The sequence below is a fragment of the Balaenoptera borealis genome, assembly GCF_965194805.1.
Source record: "Balaenoptera borealis genome assembly, chromosome: 10".
NCBI classification, from domain to species: Eukaryota; Metazoa; Chordata; class Mammalia; order Artiodactyla; family Balaenopteridae; genus Balaenoptera; species Balaenoptera borealis.
In genome coordinates this window covers 88,218,143-88,236,099 of record NC_138874.1, presented here as the reverse complement: position 1 = coordinate 88,236,099, position 17,957 = coordinate 88,218,143, and the positions used below count along the sequence as shown (strand labels likewise).

Here is a 17,957-nt window from a genome sequence, read left to right as displayed (position 1 = left end):
CCCTCTTGCCTGAGCCCACCCTTGCTCCCAGTCTTCCTTCATTCCTAAATATTTCAGGCACAAATAGAAATGAACATCACACACAGCAAAAATGACTTTTTTTTTAATTGCGGTAGTTTGTGGGTGGTGCCGGGGCGTACACAGAGGAATGGTGTGGTCCTCAGCTCTGGGGGCCATTCTTATGACCCTCCGGCTGTACGCAGGGGACAGGCCAGGTGCCTGGCTGGGCTGGGACAGTCGTTTACTGGGCTGGCACAGGCTGCGGGGTCTCCCGCCCACTCTCGGCAGACCCCCCCAGCCCGTTCTGCTCTGACCCCGGCTCCGGGTGCTGCAGAGCGTGCCGGGTGTCAGCCTGCCACAGCTGCACCAGGTCTGTGGGGGTCTTTCCTTTCTGGGGGAAACAAGAGGATATCTAGTCACCGTTCAAAGTCTGTACGAAGAGATGCCCTCATCTGCGCCAGTCGTTCCCAACTGGGAGCAACTGGCAATGTCTGGAGACACTTTTGGTTATGACACCGGAGGAGGGGATGCTATTGGCATCTTGAGTAGAGGCCAGGGATGCCGCTCAAACATCCGATAATGCACAGGACAGTCCCCCCCACGACAAAGAATTATCCCGCCCAAAACGTGTGAGGTTGAGAAGCCCTCATTTACACCTTCCCCTTATCTTCCTAACTTTCCCATTATCTCCTCAGCCTCTCTTTTTCCTTTCATATAGCTAGCTTTTTTTAAAAAAATTGAAGTATAGTTGATGTACAATATTATATAAGTTACAGGTGCACAATACAGTGATTCACAATTTTTAAAGGTTATACTCCACTTATAGTTATTATACAATATTTGCTATATTCCGTGTTGTACAATATATCCTTGTAGCTTATATCATACATAACAGTTTGTACCTCTTAATCCCCTACCCCTATATTGCACCCCCCAGCCTTTCTTGAGTCAAGGTCCTCCCTTACCCAATTCTCCTCTCTTTTGTGATTGCTCTGGGCCCCAAAGAAGAGCTTGGACGGGGGGACATAGGTTCCTAAAGGAACTGGAGGATCACAGGAGCCAACACAGGGTGCTGGGAACAATCGTGCTGACTGAGTGCTTAGCTTCCTTCTGGTTCTGTCCCTCCACGATTTTGGCCTCCCTGAGCCTGGACATTAGGACCCCCTGTGGTCTACTTGGGGGCCTTTGGGAAATCCTCCTCCTGTCCCTCCTGGCTGTTTTCTCCACTTAGATTTTCTGGATGTAGAGAAGCATAGAGAGAGTTGGGAAGCCGGGTGGGCCCCCAATCTCCCGGGGCCCAGAGAAACCCTCCACTGTGAGACTGCCCCAAGGGCAGGCCGGCTGAGTCTTGCTCAGTTCTGTATTTCTTCCAAGTGCCCAGCACAGGGCCTAGGAGAGCAGTGCACATTGTTTACTGAATCAGGAAAGGAGTGAACTTACCAGGTTCTTGCTCATCATGTCAGCCCCGTGCAGGAGCAGCAGTTTGATGATTTTGTAGCGATTGAGCCTCACGGCGTCATGCAGGGCGCTGTCCCCTTCCTAGAACCAGTGAGACATTCAGCATGGCCCACGGGGGCATGTGGGAGCCCGCAGGGGGCACAGGGAGCCCCCTATGGTGGGGCTGGCCATGAAGGAACCCAGACACTCACTCTGTCTTTGGCATTGATGTCCAGGCCCAGGGATAGAAAGTGTTCCACAATCTCCACGTGCCCCGTCCGGACTGCCACATGCAGGGGGGTGCTCAGCAGCTGGGTGGGGAGGAATCAGGAAATGCTGGCTGAAGGGACCCGGACTGTGATGCCTCTGGGAGGGGGGGCTGTCTTAACTCTAGCCTAATCCTTCTCCCAAGGAGGGGCAGAAAACGCTGTAATTTCCCATCACCCTATCTGATGATCAGCTCTAAGGCATTACATGCCACCTCCTCGGGGAAGCCTTCTATGATTCCCCTCTCACCCAGATGTGAGCAACTGCTCACTCCTCTGCCCTTTTAAAATAATTATAATAGATGCCATTTATTGAGAGATGACTATGCGATGAGCACAGCAAAAGCTTACAAAACATTAGCCTTATGTTGAATAAATAATTAATTTATATACATTTTCCCATCCAATCTATACAAGAACTCTGCAAGGCATTTTATAGATGAGCAACAGAGGCTCAGAGGCTGTCACTTGTTCAAGGTTATATACAAAGGATTGGGTGAATTAAAAATGGTGGTTGAATAAATAAGTGAACAGATGAATAAATGAATGGATGGATGGATAGACAGACAGAAGGATGATGAACGATTGCATGGGTGAACAAATCCATCTTTGGGGGGGTCCCAAAGCCACCCAGATAGTGGATCTCTTCTCCTCCCCTCTCCTCTGATCTTCCTGCTCCCATTCCCAGATGGTGGTCTCCAAGGGGCTGCAGTTGATGGCAAGGACCCATCCCTGGGCTCTGCAGCCACTCCAGAAACCAGACTAGCTCACTACCTTCCTGCTCTCTGCTTTTCTACCCTCTGCTTCTCTCCCCGCCACCCCTCCACCCTGCTACCCCAACATCTGTGAGCATTATGGCCTCACCTTATCCCTCACATTGGTGTCTGCTCCCCGGCTTTGCAGAAGCTTCACCACCTCCAAGTGGCCCCCACGGCAGGCCCAATGCATGGCTGTGCAGTCCAGCTAGAAAGGAAGGGTGGAGCCTAATTGCAGAGCTTCAGGGAAGAAAGTGCCCTGGGGGAAAGGACCCCAGCCAAGAGGGCAGGGAGATATCCAGGGCAAAGGTCCAGGGAAGGATAGGGCCACTCCAGTGACTGAGCAATGGATGGAGTGGAGCTGAAGAACCCTTGGGGTCCATCTCGTCCAAGCCAGATTTACAGAGGAGGCTCAGGGAGGAGATGGGGCCCCCCCAAGGTCATACAACATACTAGAGGTGGAGCCTGGCCCCCAAGGCAGCTTGTTTATGTCCCAGGTTGGAGGTTTGCAGGGATAGGGAGTCTATGAGTGCTGGACCCACCTCCTGCCCCTCACCCAATACCTGCCCTCTTGCTCACCCGATCCTGGAAGTCCACAGTGACCCCACTCTCTAGAAGCTTCTCCAGGATCTCCATGTGGCCCTCCAGGGAAGCTCGGTGCAGTGCTGTCCGGTGGAACTGTCCCCAGAGAAACTGTCAGGGCCTAAACTCTGGCCCCAGGCCTGAGCCCATCGTCCACCCAAGTTGAGCCCAGGCCTTATCCCAGCCCAATTCTGACCCCTGTGCCAGGTCCCCATATCTTCCATGTTCTGCCAGCTCCTTCATGCTCTATCTGGACCAGCCTTGGAGGCCTCCTATGCACTGGGGACTCTGACCTTCTCACTGCCCCCTAAACACACAAGCTGTTGCCTGTGCCCAAATGCCCATTTTGCCCATACTCCCTGTGAGTGCTTGATGAATTCTTGTAACTCCATGAAGATGCAGCTCAAGTGTCATCGACTTCTTGAAACCTCTAGGCCATAGCTGTCCCAGGGGTCCAGACAACCCTCCACTGTGATAGACAGTCAAAGGCAAGCTGAGTCTTACTTGACTATTTCCCCTGAGTGCCTTGCCCAGGGCCAGGATGGGCAGGTGCACCCTGATTACTGATTCAAGGAGGGAATGAACTTCCTTTCCAATGCAGTCAGCTTTCTGCTTTGGTCTCTTGAAACACTCAGGCCAGAGGGCATATGTTTCCATATTCTAATGATCCAGTTGTGCATCAGTCTCCCAGCTACTGTCAACCCTGGTCTTTTTGGTTTTCTGCTCCTAGCACCTAGCACAACGCGCAGAGGTAGGAGATGCTTAGATAGACCAAGAGGATTAAAACTCTGGAATCTAAAAAGTGGAAAGGACGTGTAGGCTAAGCCTGCAATAATGCAGGCTGAAGGGGGTGACCATTAATTTGCTCAATCCCAGGATATGATCTCGAGAGAGCATCCTACAAAGTATGAAAGAGGCAGTTTCAGGGAAAACAAAAAGAAGTATGACGGGTGATGGAAACGTTTTGAAAATCGTGGAGATGGGTGCACAACATTATAAATGTAATTAATGTTACTGAGTTGTACACTTAAAATTTATTTGGCATGTCTCATGTTTTATATATATATATTTTAACCATAAGATAAAAATAATTGTTAAAAGTATGATGATATACAATGCAACACAAAATATCATATCCAAGCATGTGCTTTAATAGTTTTTTCATTCGATAAATATGTATTGAAGCACTAATATTCTATTTGATCCCCATAACATGCTCTGAGGGGAGGAGCCAGTTTTACAAAGGAGGAAACAGGCACAGAGAGGTGACGGGCCCAGCCACAGGTCACAGAACTAGGGAGCGGTACAGGTGGGATTCGAGTCCAAATCTCCTGGTCTTGGACTCTGTATTTGATTCCATTCCATTTTTTCCCCTAAAAATCCAGGTGTTTATTACTCTGGAGGTGGTTCAAGTTGGAAAGGGTCTAAGGATTTAGAAAACCTCCTGTGTGGGGAAGGGGACATCCCACATCTTCTGAGGGGCCCCCTCCCAAAGGACACCCACGCCTGTTCTCAAAGAATCCACAAGCGGGCGGGGTGGGTGTGTCAGCTCTGAAAGGGAGGCCGGCACAGGTGCAGGGCCCGATGGGAACATCACCTGATCGCAGGTGTCGGGGGAACCCCCGTCTGCCAGGAACTTCTCAATGACCTTCACTTGTCCCTGCACTGCCGCTTTCAGGAATGTCTCCGCGTCCACAGGGCCGGTCTGGAGAGAGCGAATGCAGTCCTTGGAGGCCGCTCCGCTGTGATCGGAGCCATTCCCCCCTCCCCCGGCTCCCCCTGCCCACACAGGTGTCCTCCCCAGGACCCTTACGATCTGCTCCGGCTCTGGAGGTGGCTCCTGGGAGGCTGCCAGGGCTTCCCGCTTCTTCTGCTTGCGTTTTTTCCGCAGGTGGATGAGGTTCTGGATCCCACCCACATCGATGATCTCCCTCCGCAGGTCTAGGGATGTTTTACGCACGCGCTCTTGACCCTGCGTGGTGATAGCCAATCAAGCCCCGCACTGGGGCACAGAATGTGGGGCTTGGGGACCTCTGAGCTAGGCTGGAGGTGGAGGACAGGGAGAGCCTCTCAAGGGAGAAAGAATCCAGGTCTAGCTCTGCCGCCTAGGACTAGGTGAAGCCAATGAGACTGAGACACAGAGGCGCGGGGGGCTTGAGGGGGCTGGCTGGGAGCTGCCCAGCTTCAAGGCTCCACATAGGGTGGGGAGTTGATGAGGAAATCTCAAGGGCAGTTCTTAGCCCAGGCCTCCAGAACAGGGTACGAATTCTCATCTCTCCATTCAATTCTCTCTCTGTCCCTCCCTCCATCCCTCCCTGCCTCTCTCTCTCTCTCTCTCTCTCTCTCTGGCCATAAAGGTAATACAGAAACATAAAAGCTCTGAAGAGAAAGCCCTTCTCTCCCAGAGGAACTTCTATCATAGCTCCGTTGATGCCCTTTCAGACATGCATCCACACAGTGGTCTGGAAACTCTGCTTTTCTCTATCAGCGTGGAGATCTCGCCTGTCAGCACACACAGCCTCCCCCAGCCCATTAACACCTGCATCATGCCCTGTTGTATGGCTGCCCCATCACTGCCGCTTCCAAAATGAGTCCCCTGGGATCTTGTACACATGCAGATTCTGACTTAGCCGGCGTGGGGAGGAAAACTTCCCCCCCTCTTCACTTCTAAGTTCTTTGGCTGGTCTAATAATTAAATTGATGTAAGACTGATTAATAGGAGAAAAACAAATTTAATTTCATATGTATGGTAGTCCATAAAAATATGAGACTCAAAGAAGTGACCAAAGCAGGCAGCTTTTACACATTTTAGACAAAGAAACAATAAATTTGTGTCATATTGAAAAGACAAAGGAGTTTGTTTTTGGAGGAACTAATTAGTGAAGAAACAAGTTTTGTTTATATAGCCTTCTCAGCCCTGAATTCCTGATATCTAGTGATAAGGAAGCGTTCTACTTTCCTGATATAAGGAGGGTAACTTCCCATGGCAGATTTATTTCCTACTTTCAGGGGAACAAAGGAGGGTCAGAGTGTCCTTGCACTGGCTTTTTCTCAGATAACTTTAATTAAAAATAATCAGGGGCTTCCCTGGTGGCGCAGTGGTTGAGAATCTGTCTGCCAATGCCGGGGACACGGGTTCGAGCCCTGCTCTGGGAAGATCCCACATGCCGCGGAGCAACTAAGCCCGTGAGCCACAGCTACTGAGCCTGCGCGTCTGGAGCCTGTGCTCCGCAACAAGAGAGGCCGCGATAGTGAGAGGCCCGCGCACTGCGATGAAGAGTGGCCCCCGCTCGCCGCAACTAGAGGAAGCGCACAGAAACGAAGACCCAACATAGCCATAAATAAATAAATAAATAAATAAATAAATAAATAAATAAAATTAAAAAAAAAAAATCAGTATGTCAAAGTGGTATATTTAGGGGTGGCATATTCTGCTCTCCTTCACAAGTATGGGGTGGGGCCAAGATGCTGCATCGCTAACATCTCCCAGGGGGCGCTGAGCTGCCGCAGGAGCAAGGCCGTAACTGCCCGGTCTGTCTCCTGAGAGCGCAGATACTGGGTTCTCCTAGCACTTACCTTAACCTTTTGTAAGGATGGACTCTGAGGCCTGTGCTGCTTCTCATCCTCCAACACCAGCATCTCCATGGGCAGCTTCTGATGGGTGGTTCCTCGGAGTTTCTGGTGAGCCAAGGACAGGACGGGTTCCGGGCCTGCCTGCAGTGCCTGGGGGGCCAGATAGCCTCGCCCACAACGAATTCAAGGACCCCAAGGACCTCCTCCTGTGTGACCTCCCAGCCCTTCATCTGCCCCACTCCTGTCTGGTCCAGGAGGCCCCAGGTCAGAGCTGGGCTCCCCGGCCCCAACCCCAGTCCAAACACCTGTGTTTGACTGCCCTGGGTCCCCAGCAAAACAGGACCAAGGGCTACTGGAATGAGTTTTCATGAAGTTAAACATACTCACTTTTTTCAAGCACTGAGGTTTTGCTTTGTTTTTCTTTTTGGCGTTTAAAATTCACTTTGATGAAATACTTGAGATGAGATGATAGCTTTGTGTTTTTTTGTTGTTGTTTTTTTTTAGTGGGCTTACTTGACAATACAAAAATGTGGCAACTCTGTCAGTTACCAACTTCTTTCCCTCAGATTTTACTGATCCGTGAAATCCTAGAGCATGGAAACTGTTGCTCTCAGGGAACCTGAGGGGTGGGACCCGCAGCTCCCCAGCTCTCAGCTTGATGTGAACTCTAAGTATTAACCTTATTCTCGTTTTAATAATATGGGGGAAACTCTGTCCAAGTCTCCTCCCCACTTGTAGCTCCAACTTGCCTGGACTACTTCCTCATGGCCGCCTCCTCTCTTCTAAAGGAAAACACTCTTTTGTTAAGTGCTGGCGCCCCTATCTCTGAAGTCCCAGGTACTGGGAACATTCGTCCAGGCTGGAGGGTGCTGAGTCCAGGTGGCAGCTGGGGAGGAATGATCTCCCTTACAGAGCTCTCAGCTGCCTTTGTTGTTCGCCACCGAGCTCCGGTGTTATACTCTTCAAGTGCCAGTTGAGAGCTGATTTTCCAGGTCTTTATTTCGAATGTTCTGTTGTCCACTGGCATCTCCCTTCCATGTCAGGCTTACATCATTTGAGGTCTCCCCAGTGCCGGCCTCGCCTGAAACGCTGCATCCTCACCCAGGGACAAGATCACCTAGGGCTTCAGCTACTACTGCATGTGGGGCCCTGGCTGGGCTCCTGGAGCATCTAGAGCGGGCTTGGTCTTAATCATCTTGGCATCCCCAGCACCGATGACAAGAGCTAGCACATAGTAGGTGCTCAGCAAATGTTTGGAGAATAAATGAATGAATGAGTTTGTGGATGGTGGCAGGCGGGCTCAGCAGCTCTGCACACCTCCAAGTCCTCAGTGATGACCTAGCCCAGTAAGGCCCCTGCAAGAGAGCCTCAGCCCCTGGGCTGGTCTCCAAGACCCTCCTTCCCCACCCACCCCATGAAGGGGGTGCAGGCTGAACAGAGGTTCTCCTCTAAGAATGCTGCTGGGCTGGGGCCTGGTGGGAACAACTGGGGACTCTTAACGCCTGCCCACGCCTTATCCAGACTCCATAGTCCCTCGCTTCAGATTTGTCTCTGTAGGTTGGCATACAGTAGGTGCTCAAGAAATGTTTATTGAATTGGGTGTTTGTCGGTGAAACACAACCCAACAAAACTTCCACCTTACTTCATAGATGGTTGCACAGAGGAAATGAGAGCATGCCTGTCCAATGCGTAGCACAGTGCCTGGCATGTAGGAGGCACCAGTGGTGAGGCTGGCTCTGTGGGCACCTGGGGCCTTGACAGCCCTGCCTCTATATTTGTTGGATGAATGAATGGATAAGGACTGCTCCGTGTCCCCTTGCTGAAGGTCTCTGTGTCCAGTGGCAGCACTCCAGAAATGGCCCAGCAACATGACTCACCTGCCTGGCCCTGGTGCACATGCCCTTGGGGGAGTGAGAAATGGCATTCCTGGAGATCCAGGGATGCGCTGGCAGGGACTCAGCAGGCTCAGTCCAGGCCCTTCCCAGCCAAACCTCCCCTCCCTTCCCTAGTCCTCATCTCTTCTTCCACCAGAGTCCTGATCCTTCCCTCTTCCTCACCTCCATTCAGTCACTCTTCCTTTTTTGAATGGAGTCTACTTCTACACTGATTTATCTCCTCCCTCCCATTCCTGTTAGGGCCAGTCTTTCCCCCTCCAAGTCCTTCTCAGGGCTGTCAGAGCTGCCTTCCCGAAACAGGTCAGGTGGCACCACTGTGCCTCACTCAACAACATGCAGTGGCTCCCCACTGCCCACAGAATAAGTATCTTTCACGTGGCCCTCACTGTCTGGTTTGTGCCCTGCCTCCCTTCCCAGCCTCAGCCCCTCCTGCCAGACTTTCTCCGACAGTCATGCATCCACTCACCCTAACGACAGGCACCTGTTGTTTCCTTAGCCTGGAATACTCTCCCCCCTCCTGGCCTCCATCATTCAAGGGCCATCCTTGAAGGCCTGGCTCAAATGCCCTCCTGTCCACAGAGAGGTCCTCGAGGGCCCACAGTCGGCATGCCTCACCCTCCCTTCGTGCTCCCTCACTTCTGAGTTACATCTCTATTTCACCCTTTTCCACTTTGCCTTGTTTCTTAGTTGACCGTGCCCCTGACAGATGTCGGCTAAAATGAACGCAGAGCTGGTAAAGAGGAGGCAGGGGCTGACCTTCCCGAGCCTCTCATTCCTCCCAGCACTGGGCTCTTGGAAGAGTAGACTCTAGGTCAAGTATTCGTTTCCATAAAATGAAGAGTAGGACCAGCCTGCACCCTCCTCCCCGACTTCTTTTTTTTTTTTTTTTTTTTTTCCGACTTCTTTATTCCAGAGAAAATGCAATTGCCCTGAGCCCCACGCTCAGACGCTTCCCCGGGTGTGGCTGGTGGTCCTAGAGAACCCATGCTTCCTTTGCCAGCATCCCTTTCTCACTCTGCTCCCGGTCTTTCTCCTTCCTCAGGGACCAGACACTGGAGTTTCTCCTGTCCCAGCCTCCCAGCCGGCAGCTGGGGGACCTCAGGGCCCCAACCCGCAGGCAGCATCCCAGCTGTCTGCTCTGTGCAGCTCAGCCTGTCTCCTTGAGGCCCAGGTGGGGGGACAGGGTCTCGGGGAACCCAGCTTGGCTCGTCCACTCCACTGTCTCTCAGATTTGGGGGCTGAAGCCTCGGTCTCCCACTGCCAGCAGCCCCCTCTCAGGAGCACCCTGCAGGAGAGCCAGCTGGGCCCCTGGGGACACCTGTCCTCCTTCCTGCCAGGTACGGCGGCCAGGCTCTTCCTTCCCTTGACAGCAGAGCTGGGTCTCCTCAGAGCCCCCTTGGGCCCCACACCCCACCCTACCTCATTCTCCTCCTCCTGTGCCAGCCGCTCCTCGATGAGTGCCGTGGCCTTCTGCACCTCCTCGGAGCCCGCCATGGTACCGTGCGCAACCCGCCCCTGCAGGCCCCGGGGCCCCACGGGCTTTATATGCCAGGGCTCCCACCCCCGCCCCGCTAGGTGCCTTTGCCATGAGCTCACCGGCCCAATTCTCCAGCTGCCTCCCTGACCTGTCACCTTCACCCCAGGCAGCCCCAAGGAGCAGGAGGAGGCAGGGACAGTTGCCGCCCCGCAACCCCTGGCCTATTGGAGCCGGAGGGCCTAGTGCCCCGAGAGCAGGGACTGCGGGAAGGAGCCTGCCCAGCCTCTGTCCTGAGCGCTGTGGCCCAGATGGGCCGGGCAGCCGCGCTGCACACAGGATCGCCGGCTGCTCTTAGCCCTGATGGCAGTGCCACCTGCTGGACGCCTGGAAACCCTGCCCAGCCAGTGCCAGTGAGGGAACCTAAAGGCCAAATGTGGGGACCCAGGATAAGCCCGCATCCCCAGGCTGTCCCGTGAACAGGCCCTGTGTGCTCTGGGAAGGGGCAAGACTCTGTCTCATCTGGGCTGGAGTGCCAGGCGGTGGGTGGAGGTAAGGGCAGCCGCCTCCCTCTTTGCCCGCAGCTCGCGCAGGCCTTTGCCTCTCTGGGGTCCCACAGTGGCCCCTAGTGAAGCACCGCTGCATTTGGCTGCAAGTCCACTTGTCCCTGACAAACCTCACCCATCAGTCTGTCGCAGGGGGCCTCTGTGGGACTTACAGGGTCTTGCTTCAAGGAGCCACTGGAAGGGCTGGAATGCAGTGCCAAACCCCGCTGATGAAGACACCAGCTCTGACTGATCACCCTTCCCTCCCCGGATTCCCAGTCAGGCCACCCTGACCGGTGGTCGTGCTCACTGAGAAACAAAAATACTCTCAACTGGAGAAGCAGCAGACCTGTACTGCTCAGTTGCACACCTGGAACTGTGGGAGCGAGCCCTGGGTCACCACGACCCACGCTGAACCTGCCAGGGAACCACAGACACCACAGCCCTGTGGTTCTGTGACACTCACGTGGCCTGCCCTTAGCTAAACCACCTTATCTAAGGTCCCCCTCTCTGCTTACGTGCACATTTTCCCCTAAGGAAGCACAAGACCCGGCTCCTTCTTCCCTCTGGTTCCCTTGCTGGCAAGCGGACACAGGCTCATCATCGAAATTCATCAGAGATTTTGCTTTCACGTCGCCAGGGGTGCATGCAGCATCTGCAGGACATCCGCACACATCTCAGTCCTGAGGGTCCGGCTCGGGGGGCTGGAGCCGGAAGCCAGCACCCTCGTGCTGCAGGAGCAGAGCAGCAGGTAACTAACGCCACCTTCCCGAGGTGCTGCCATCGCTTTCAAAGCGAGTTCACATCTGTTATCCCATTTAATCCTGCCAGCACCTGAGAGGGGAGGCAGGGCAGGTGGCATCACCTCCACTTTAAAGACAAGCAACGCGGGTTCGGAGGTTAAGTGGCTTTTCTGGAGGACCCACGAGAACACAGGCCCGCATACTGGCAGTTCACGGCTCGCTCCACCGTACTCCCTGCGGTGGAGAGTACGGAGCAGTAGCTGCTCTACCCAGAGCAGCTGGGGAGGCCGTGCACCTACCTGCTCCCACCCCAGAACTGGCTCCAGGGCTCCAGAGAGCTACAGGAGAACCCAAAGTCAAAGCCAGGCAAGAGAGAAGGAAGGAGCAAAAGGCTTTATTGATAAATATGCAGACGTGTCTGCACACAGGGACCTGCTGCGGGGCCGTGAGCGGGCTGCAGACCCCCCACTGCCGGGGTTACAGCCAGGAGATGGCCCTGTGCAGGCCTCTGCCACGACAGCCCAGCCATCGGCCACCACCTCATCTCTGCCAGCTGTGCTGGGGGCCGGGAGAGGCAGAGGCCGGCCTCGGGCTCCCCACCCCCGGGGCTCACGAGTGGTCCCCTCCCCTCTGGGGGGCTGGCACTGGGCCCAGGGCAGAGTCAGGGGGTAAGGGCAAGGGAGGGAGACAGCAGCTGCTTCAGACCCTGAGCAGAAAACCGGAGTGAGCACAGCCGGCAGCACCAGATGACAGATCTGGGCTCCAGGGGCCTCCGGGCTGGCCCTCGTGGCTTGAACCTGCCGCGGGAGAGAGGCAGGGTGGAGGACCCTGGTTTGCCTTTACTCTGACAAGGTTGGCAAGGCCTGTGTGTGGCAGCACACTGTTTCCTGCGTGCTGGGCACTGGTGGCCCATGGAGTCCCTGGGAAGCAGGGTCCCCCCAGGGCTCGCCCGGCAGCCATACACGGGAGGCTCCCCGGAGAAAAGAACGGCTCTCAAAGGCAGCGGCAGGGTGGGGGTGACTAGTGCTCCAGCCGGGAGGCCTCTCAGCCCTGCAGAGGCCTTCCCTGGTCTCTCTGCCCAGGGGTCCGTGGGCTCCTCAGTCCTGGGGCAGCGGGGGCTGGTTAATGATGACCTGGATGACAAAATCTTTCTGGATCTTGGTTTCCTGGAGCCGCGTGCGATCTGTGAGCAGCTTTCCAGAGAAGAACCATCGCTGCCAGGATGGCTCGATGCCCTCCTGGGTGTGCAGCTGCCTCTTGAGCTGCCCCACCGTGTCAGGCAGGCTGGCGCTGAGCCTCACGTCCTTGCCCGTGGAGAGGCGTACCTTCAGCGGGAACTCTCGGCGCACACTGGGGGTGGGCTCGGGGGGCTCCAGGCTCTCCTCCTCAGTGTGCTCAAGAAGCAGGTTCACGGGTGGCGACAGGCAGTAGATGGGCAGCTGGTAGCGATTGCCCAGCTCATCGTAGCATTCACAGAGGGTGCCTGTGGGAAAGGCAGGGTGGTCAGAGTCGGCTTGGGGACCAACTGATATGGATTAACTTGTGTCCCCTCCACCAATTTCATGTATTGAAGCCCTAACCCCACCCACCCCAGTGTCACTGTATTTGGAGATAGGAGCCTATATGGGAGTAATTAAGGTTAAATGAGGTCATATAGGTGGGGCCCTGATCCGGTAAGGGTTAGTGCGCTTACAAGAAGAGACACCAGAAAGCTCAAGCTCTCTCTCTTCTCCCACAATGAGGACATAGAGAGCAGGTGGCCATCTACAAGCCAGGAAGAGAGCTCTCACCAAAAACCAAATCAGCAGCCACCTTGATCTTGGGCTTCTCGGACTCCAGAACTAAATTTCTGTTGTTTAATAAGCTACCCAGTCTGCAGTATTTTGCTATAGCAGGCTGAGCAGACTGATACACCTGTCACGGTCATCCCACAGTCCTCAAACCCACCCTACAGGCAGGTCTTCCTGGGACAGCTGGTGGGAGCTCGAGGTAGAGGCAGGAAGACCTGGGCTGACGTTCTGGCTCCACCAGGTACTGGCTCATTCAACCTTAGAAAATTACTTAACTTTTCATTTGTTCATTCAACAACTCCTTCCTGAGCATATGTGCTGGGTGCTGGGGTTACAAGGATGAATGAAATAGCATAGGCCCTGCTTTTCATGACTTATACCCAGTGGGCCTCAATCTTCTTACTTGTACAATGTATTACGTGTAGTAATATATTGATATCTACTGTATCTTGAGCACCTACTAAGTGCTGGGACTGGACTAAATGATGTTATGTGTATCTTGTTGAATCCTAACAGCCATCCTATGAGGTTGGTATCACCACTTTATAATTGTTTAGTCACTGAGGCTTTAAATTCAAGACGCTCACGGTCACATAGCTAGGAAAGAGACACTCGGTTAAAACCCAGTCTCTGACTCTATAGAGTTTCCACTGTTGCCCTCTGCTTTACATAGTCCCAGGGGCCATTATGAAATTAAATGAGATAATGCAGTAGAAGCTTCTAGCTCGGTGCCCAGCACATAATTATACTCAACAGAAGGTTGTTACCCGAGATGTGCTGGGATCTCAAAGGGCCCTGAGCAATCTTCAGCTTGCTCTCATCACACTGCCTTGAGGTTTGCTGGTGTCTTTCCACGCCCTCGTTAGGCAAACGGGGACTGTGTCTCATTTTTCTTGGTGTCCCACTCCTGGACCATGTTCATGAGGGCTGCTTGAATGAACAAGCGACTAGCCACCCCTGTCACCCACCAGCCTGGATGGAAGCTCCTGACATGGGGCTGGCCACTGGCCCTCCTCCACCCTGACGGCCCCCTCGCTCCGGTGAGGAAAGCCCCCGCCCTGCCCGCTCACCATGAGGCAAGGTGATGCTGGCTCCGTCCAGGATGGCCTGAGCCAGCTCGTGGTCGTTGGCCTCGGCTGCGTAGGCGGCAGCCTTGAGGGCGTCCCAGATCTCCTTGCGGCCCTCGAAGGCGGGCGCTGTGTCCCAGAACTCATCCCTCTTGCTCCGCAGCTGCCCATCGGTCATTGGGTAGTCGCTCTTCCACTTCAGCCGCTCCTTCTTCAGGGGCTCGTTGCGTCCTGGGCAGGACAGAAGGGAGAAGCTCAGCATCTAGAAAGCCAGGGCTGTGGTCCACCCTCTCCCAGCCCTGCCTCCCTGGCCCTCACTGCAGTGGCTCCTGAGCATTCGGGTCTCTGGGCCCTTTCCTGGAGTCAGAGAAGAGTCTGGAAACTGCACACACCCAACCTGGGGGTGTAAACCACTTCTGTTAGCAAACGCAGCATATACTGCCTTTGTTGTTGTTGCTGCTGCTGTTTAAGTCTTAATTTTACTCTCTCTCTTTGATAATAAAGTAGGATGTGTTCAGTATTTTTAAAATCTGTAAAGAATATAAAAAATTTAAAATCTGAAAAAAATAACTCCCACTGTTTACAGAGCCAGCTTGTGCCAGATCACAGGCTAGGCATTTTAGCCTCAAAATGACCCGGCAGATGGTGAAACTAAGACCCAAAGAGCTTGTCATTGGTCTAAAGCCACACAGGTACCAATTTAATGCCAGGCTTTCTGACTCAGAAGGCCACCCTCTGACCACTGTCTGTACTGTGCTGCCATTGGGGAAAACTTACTTAAGAGTTCCACCATTCAGAAGTAACCACTGCTGACACTTAGACATATTTCCTTCCAGCTTTCTTTCCCCCATTTTTCTCAGTAGAGTTGGGCTCATATCATACAATTTATTTTTAAAATATTCCTTGTTATAAAGAGGATTTAAAATGTTTTCATGCCAATATACAACTTTCTGTTTATTTCACACTTATATTACTGTCCATGTATATTCCCATGACTAAAAATTATAAACATTTTTAATGTCTTGTTATTAATGTTCCACTATAAAGTTACAAAGAATATTTTTAGAACCATAACCAACCAACCAAAAAAAACCCTGCGCCTCTGAAGAAGAAAAGAATTCTGTTAAATGTCATCATTCTTGTTACCCAGCTCCAAGACAACTCCAGACCTCAGTCAAGATTGAGGGAAGAAGCATCTCTCAAAGGCTTTAGGAAGCTCAGTCACCTCAAAGCTAAAGGCAGAAGGAGCCACAGGAGTGAGGTCTAAAGTACTTGGCTCCCGCTATAACTCAGATCCCGGGTGAGATGCGGAACTAAAGCTGAGGACTGCCCCCATGGGCTGGGGCAGGAGTGGCGGCTCCTCAGGGGAAGAGAAGGACATTCACTGTCTACCAACTGTGTGAAAGAAAACTGTGTAAGCACTTTATACTTATATATATCATCCCATTTCACCCTTCCAATGGCTTTAGGTGGTAGGTGTTATTATTACTACTTCACAGATGATGGGACAGGCAGAGAGATTAAATGACTTGCCCGAGGTCACACAGTAAGTGACAGAGTGAGAGTTCCACCTCAGGTCAGACTGAATCCACAAACGGCCCTCCTGTGGGTTTGCCGTTACCAGTGCAGACAGAAAACTCTCAAGCCAGACATTTAATCTGAAGTGTTCCTGGGTTAGCCGAAGGAAATGCAAATCCTCTTTGTAGGAAAATAACTTCAAACCAGGCCTCAAAGAATTCCTGAAATGAAGTTCCAAGAAAAATAAATAATAAGGTCATTGTTTTTTTGTTTTTGTTTTTTAATCACAGCATACAAAGAAACAAGGCAAGATGAGTCTGAGCCAGCAAAAACAACAGGCAAAAGAATCAGACTCACAAAGACTTCAGATATGGGATTTATCAGACACAGATTACAAAATAACTGAGTTTAAGAAATGAGAGCCTTAAAAATATGAAGAGGGTATGGGAAAAACACCCACATAACTGTCATCAGAAGTATTCTGTGTGAGCAGTAGAGGAGAAACACTAGAGATTTTTCTTTATAATGGGCTACTGATAAATGGTGTTGGGACTACAGGTTCTCCATACAGAAAAACATGAAACAGGAGCCCTACCTCACGCCAGCCACAAAAATCAAAGCCAGGTGGCGCGGGACTTCCCTGGTGGCGCAGTGGTTAAGAATCTGCCTGCCAATGCAGGGGACACAGGTTCGAGCCCTGGTCTGGGAAGATCCCACATGCCGCGGAGCAACTAGGCCCGTGAGCCACAACTACTGAGCCTGCGCGTCTGGAGCCTGTGCTCCGCAATAAGAGAGGCCGCAATAGTGAGAGGCCCGTGCACCGCAATGAAGAGTGGCCCCCACTTGCCGCAACTAGAGAAAGCCCTCGCACAGAAACGAAGACCCAACACAGCCAAAAATAAATAAATAAATAAATATTTAAAAAAAAAAAAAAAAAGAATCTGCCTGCCAATGCAGGGGACATGGGTTCGAGCCCTGGTCCGGGAAGATCCCACATGCCGTGGAGCAACTAAGCCCGTGCACCACAACTACTGAGCCTGTGCTCTAGAGCCCACGAGCCACAACTACTGAGCCCGCGTGCTGCAACTCCTGAAGCCCGCGTGCCTAGAGCCCATGCTACGCAACAAGAGAAGCCACAGCAATGAGAAGCCCGCGCACCTCAACGAAGAGTAGCCCCAGTTCACCGCAACCAGAGAAAGCACGCACACGGCAATGAAGACCCAACACAGCCAAAAATAAATTTAATAAAAGAGAAAGAAAAAGAAAAAAAAGCCAGATGGCTCAAAGGCTTAAGTGTGAACGACAGAAAGGAGGCAGAAAGGCAGCACAGAAAATGACAGTATTGTCCACGTGCCTTTTTGGAAAGGTTTGGCCTGGAGGTGTTTCTGCCTGGATCGATCAAGTAGCTCTGCATCATGATTTCCGACCCCCTTTCTCTTTGGTCCTTTAGCATTGATGACTCCCTGACAAGAGCTCTGATCCATCAGGACTCACAGGCATTATGCAGTGACACCCTCGGGACCTCTGGGGTGCGGCATTTCTGCCCCTCCACTCAAGGACCCAGACGTCAGGGCTTTTTAACTTCTTGAGCTGTTTTCTAAAGTTTTCCTTTCTCCTTCCTCTTTGCCAGATGTCACTTCTTACTGGTCTCCATCTAACTGCTGCTCCTATTGGGTAGAGGTCAGGCCCAGCTAATGGGCCGCTCCTAATCTGCTGAGAGTTGAGAAAGCTTTGTCAGCACTGTCAAAATTGAGAGCATACGGCTCCAGGAAAGAGGCTTCCTAAAGAAGAAAGAGACTAGGCTTCGGGACATGTGTTGTTCCTGCTCAGATGCCCCACCACCCCCTTACTTAAATGGTCAGGTTTTGGTTCTGTCCCTGACAATCACGGTTGCTGGACTGGTGACCTCAGGACACCTGACGTGTAACTGTGTATGCATGCATCTCACTCTTTCTTTAATGTGAACACAGCCCCATGGTGTCACATTTCAAAGCTGTCACCTCAGGAGGCCCCCAGTACCTGAGGGATGCTTTGCTCGAATACCTGGCCTTCAGAGTCCCCTCCCCTCCACATGGAGAACAGCATGCTTTCCTGTCTGCACTGTCAGAGACACACTTCTCACCCCAGGATGGACACGATGCCGGTGAGCCTCCCCAAGTATTAACTGCATCTCCATCACCCAAGACACAAGGGCTTAAAAGTTCTTCGCCCTGCATGCTGGTCCTTTCAGACTGAAAATATGAGAAAATATTAGAATGGGGTGGGGGTGGGGGTGGGAAGGGGGAGGGTTGATGTAAGCAAAGGGCAGCAGG

At 52.6% G+C, this 17,957-nt stretch overlaps 2 protein-coding genes across 13 annotated transcripts in view; both read right to left on the bottom strand.

The window, feature by feature from the left end:
• Positions 1-87: 87 nt before the first annotated feature.
• Positions 88-10,052, bottom strand: ANKRD2 (ankyrin repeat domain 2). The gene is made up of 9 exons (XM_082408173.1): positions 9,928-10,052; positions 6,617-6,718; positions 4,854-5,012; positions 4,638-4,745; positions 3,038-3,136; positions 2,568-2,666; positions 1,650-1,748; positions 1,441-1,539; positions 88-391 (listed from the first exon to the last, which is right to left on the bottom strand). The coding sequence occupies exons 1-9, from the start codon at positions 10,000-10,002 to the stop codon at positions 242-244; spliced, it is 990 nt and encodes a 329-aa protein (XP_082264299.1). The 5' UTR covers positions 10,003-10,052; the 3' UTR covers positions 88-241.
• A 1,596-nt stretch (positions 10,053-11,648) lies between these two features.
• UBTD1 (ubiquitin domain containing 1) overlaps positions 11,649-17,957 on the bottom strand; it is a 51,423-nt gene continuing 45,114 nt past the window's right edge. For 5 of the 12 annotated variants that reach the window (XM_082406586.1, XM_082406587.1, XM_082406579.1 and 2 more), the window contains 2 exons: positions 14,131-14,358; positions 11,649-12,753 (listed from right to left, as the gene is read on the bottom strand). In XM_082406586.1, the coding sequence (XP_082262712.1) occupies positions 12,368-12,753; positions 14,131-14,358 (614 nt within the window). In that variant the 3' untranslated portion in view covers positions 11,649-12,367. Of the gene's footprint in view, positions 12,754-14,130; positions 14,359-15,660; positions 15,867-17,767; positions 17,877-17,957 lie in introns of all 12 variants that reach the window. The other 7 variants (XM_082406583.1, XM_082406585.1, XM_082406580.1 and 4 more) reach the window with 2 other exon arrangements.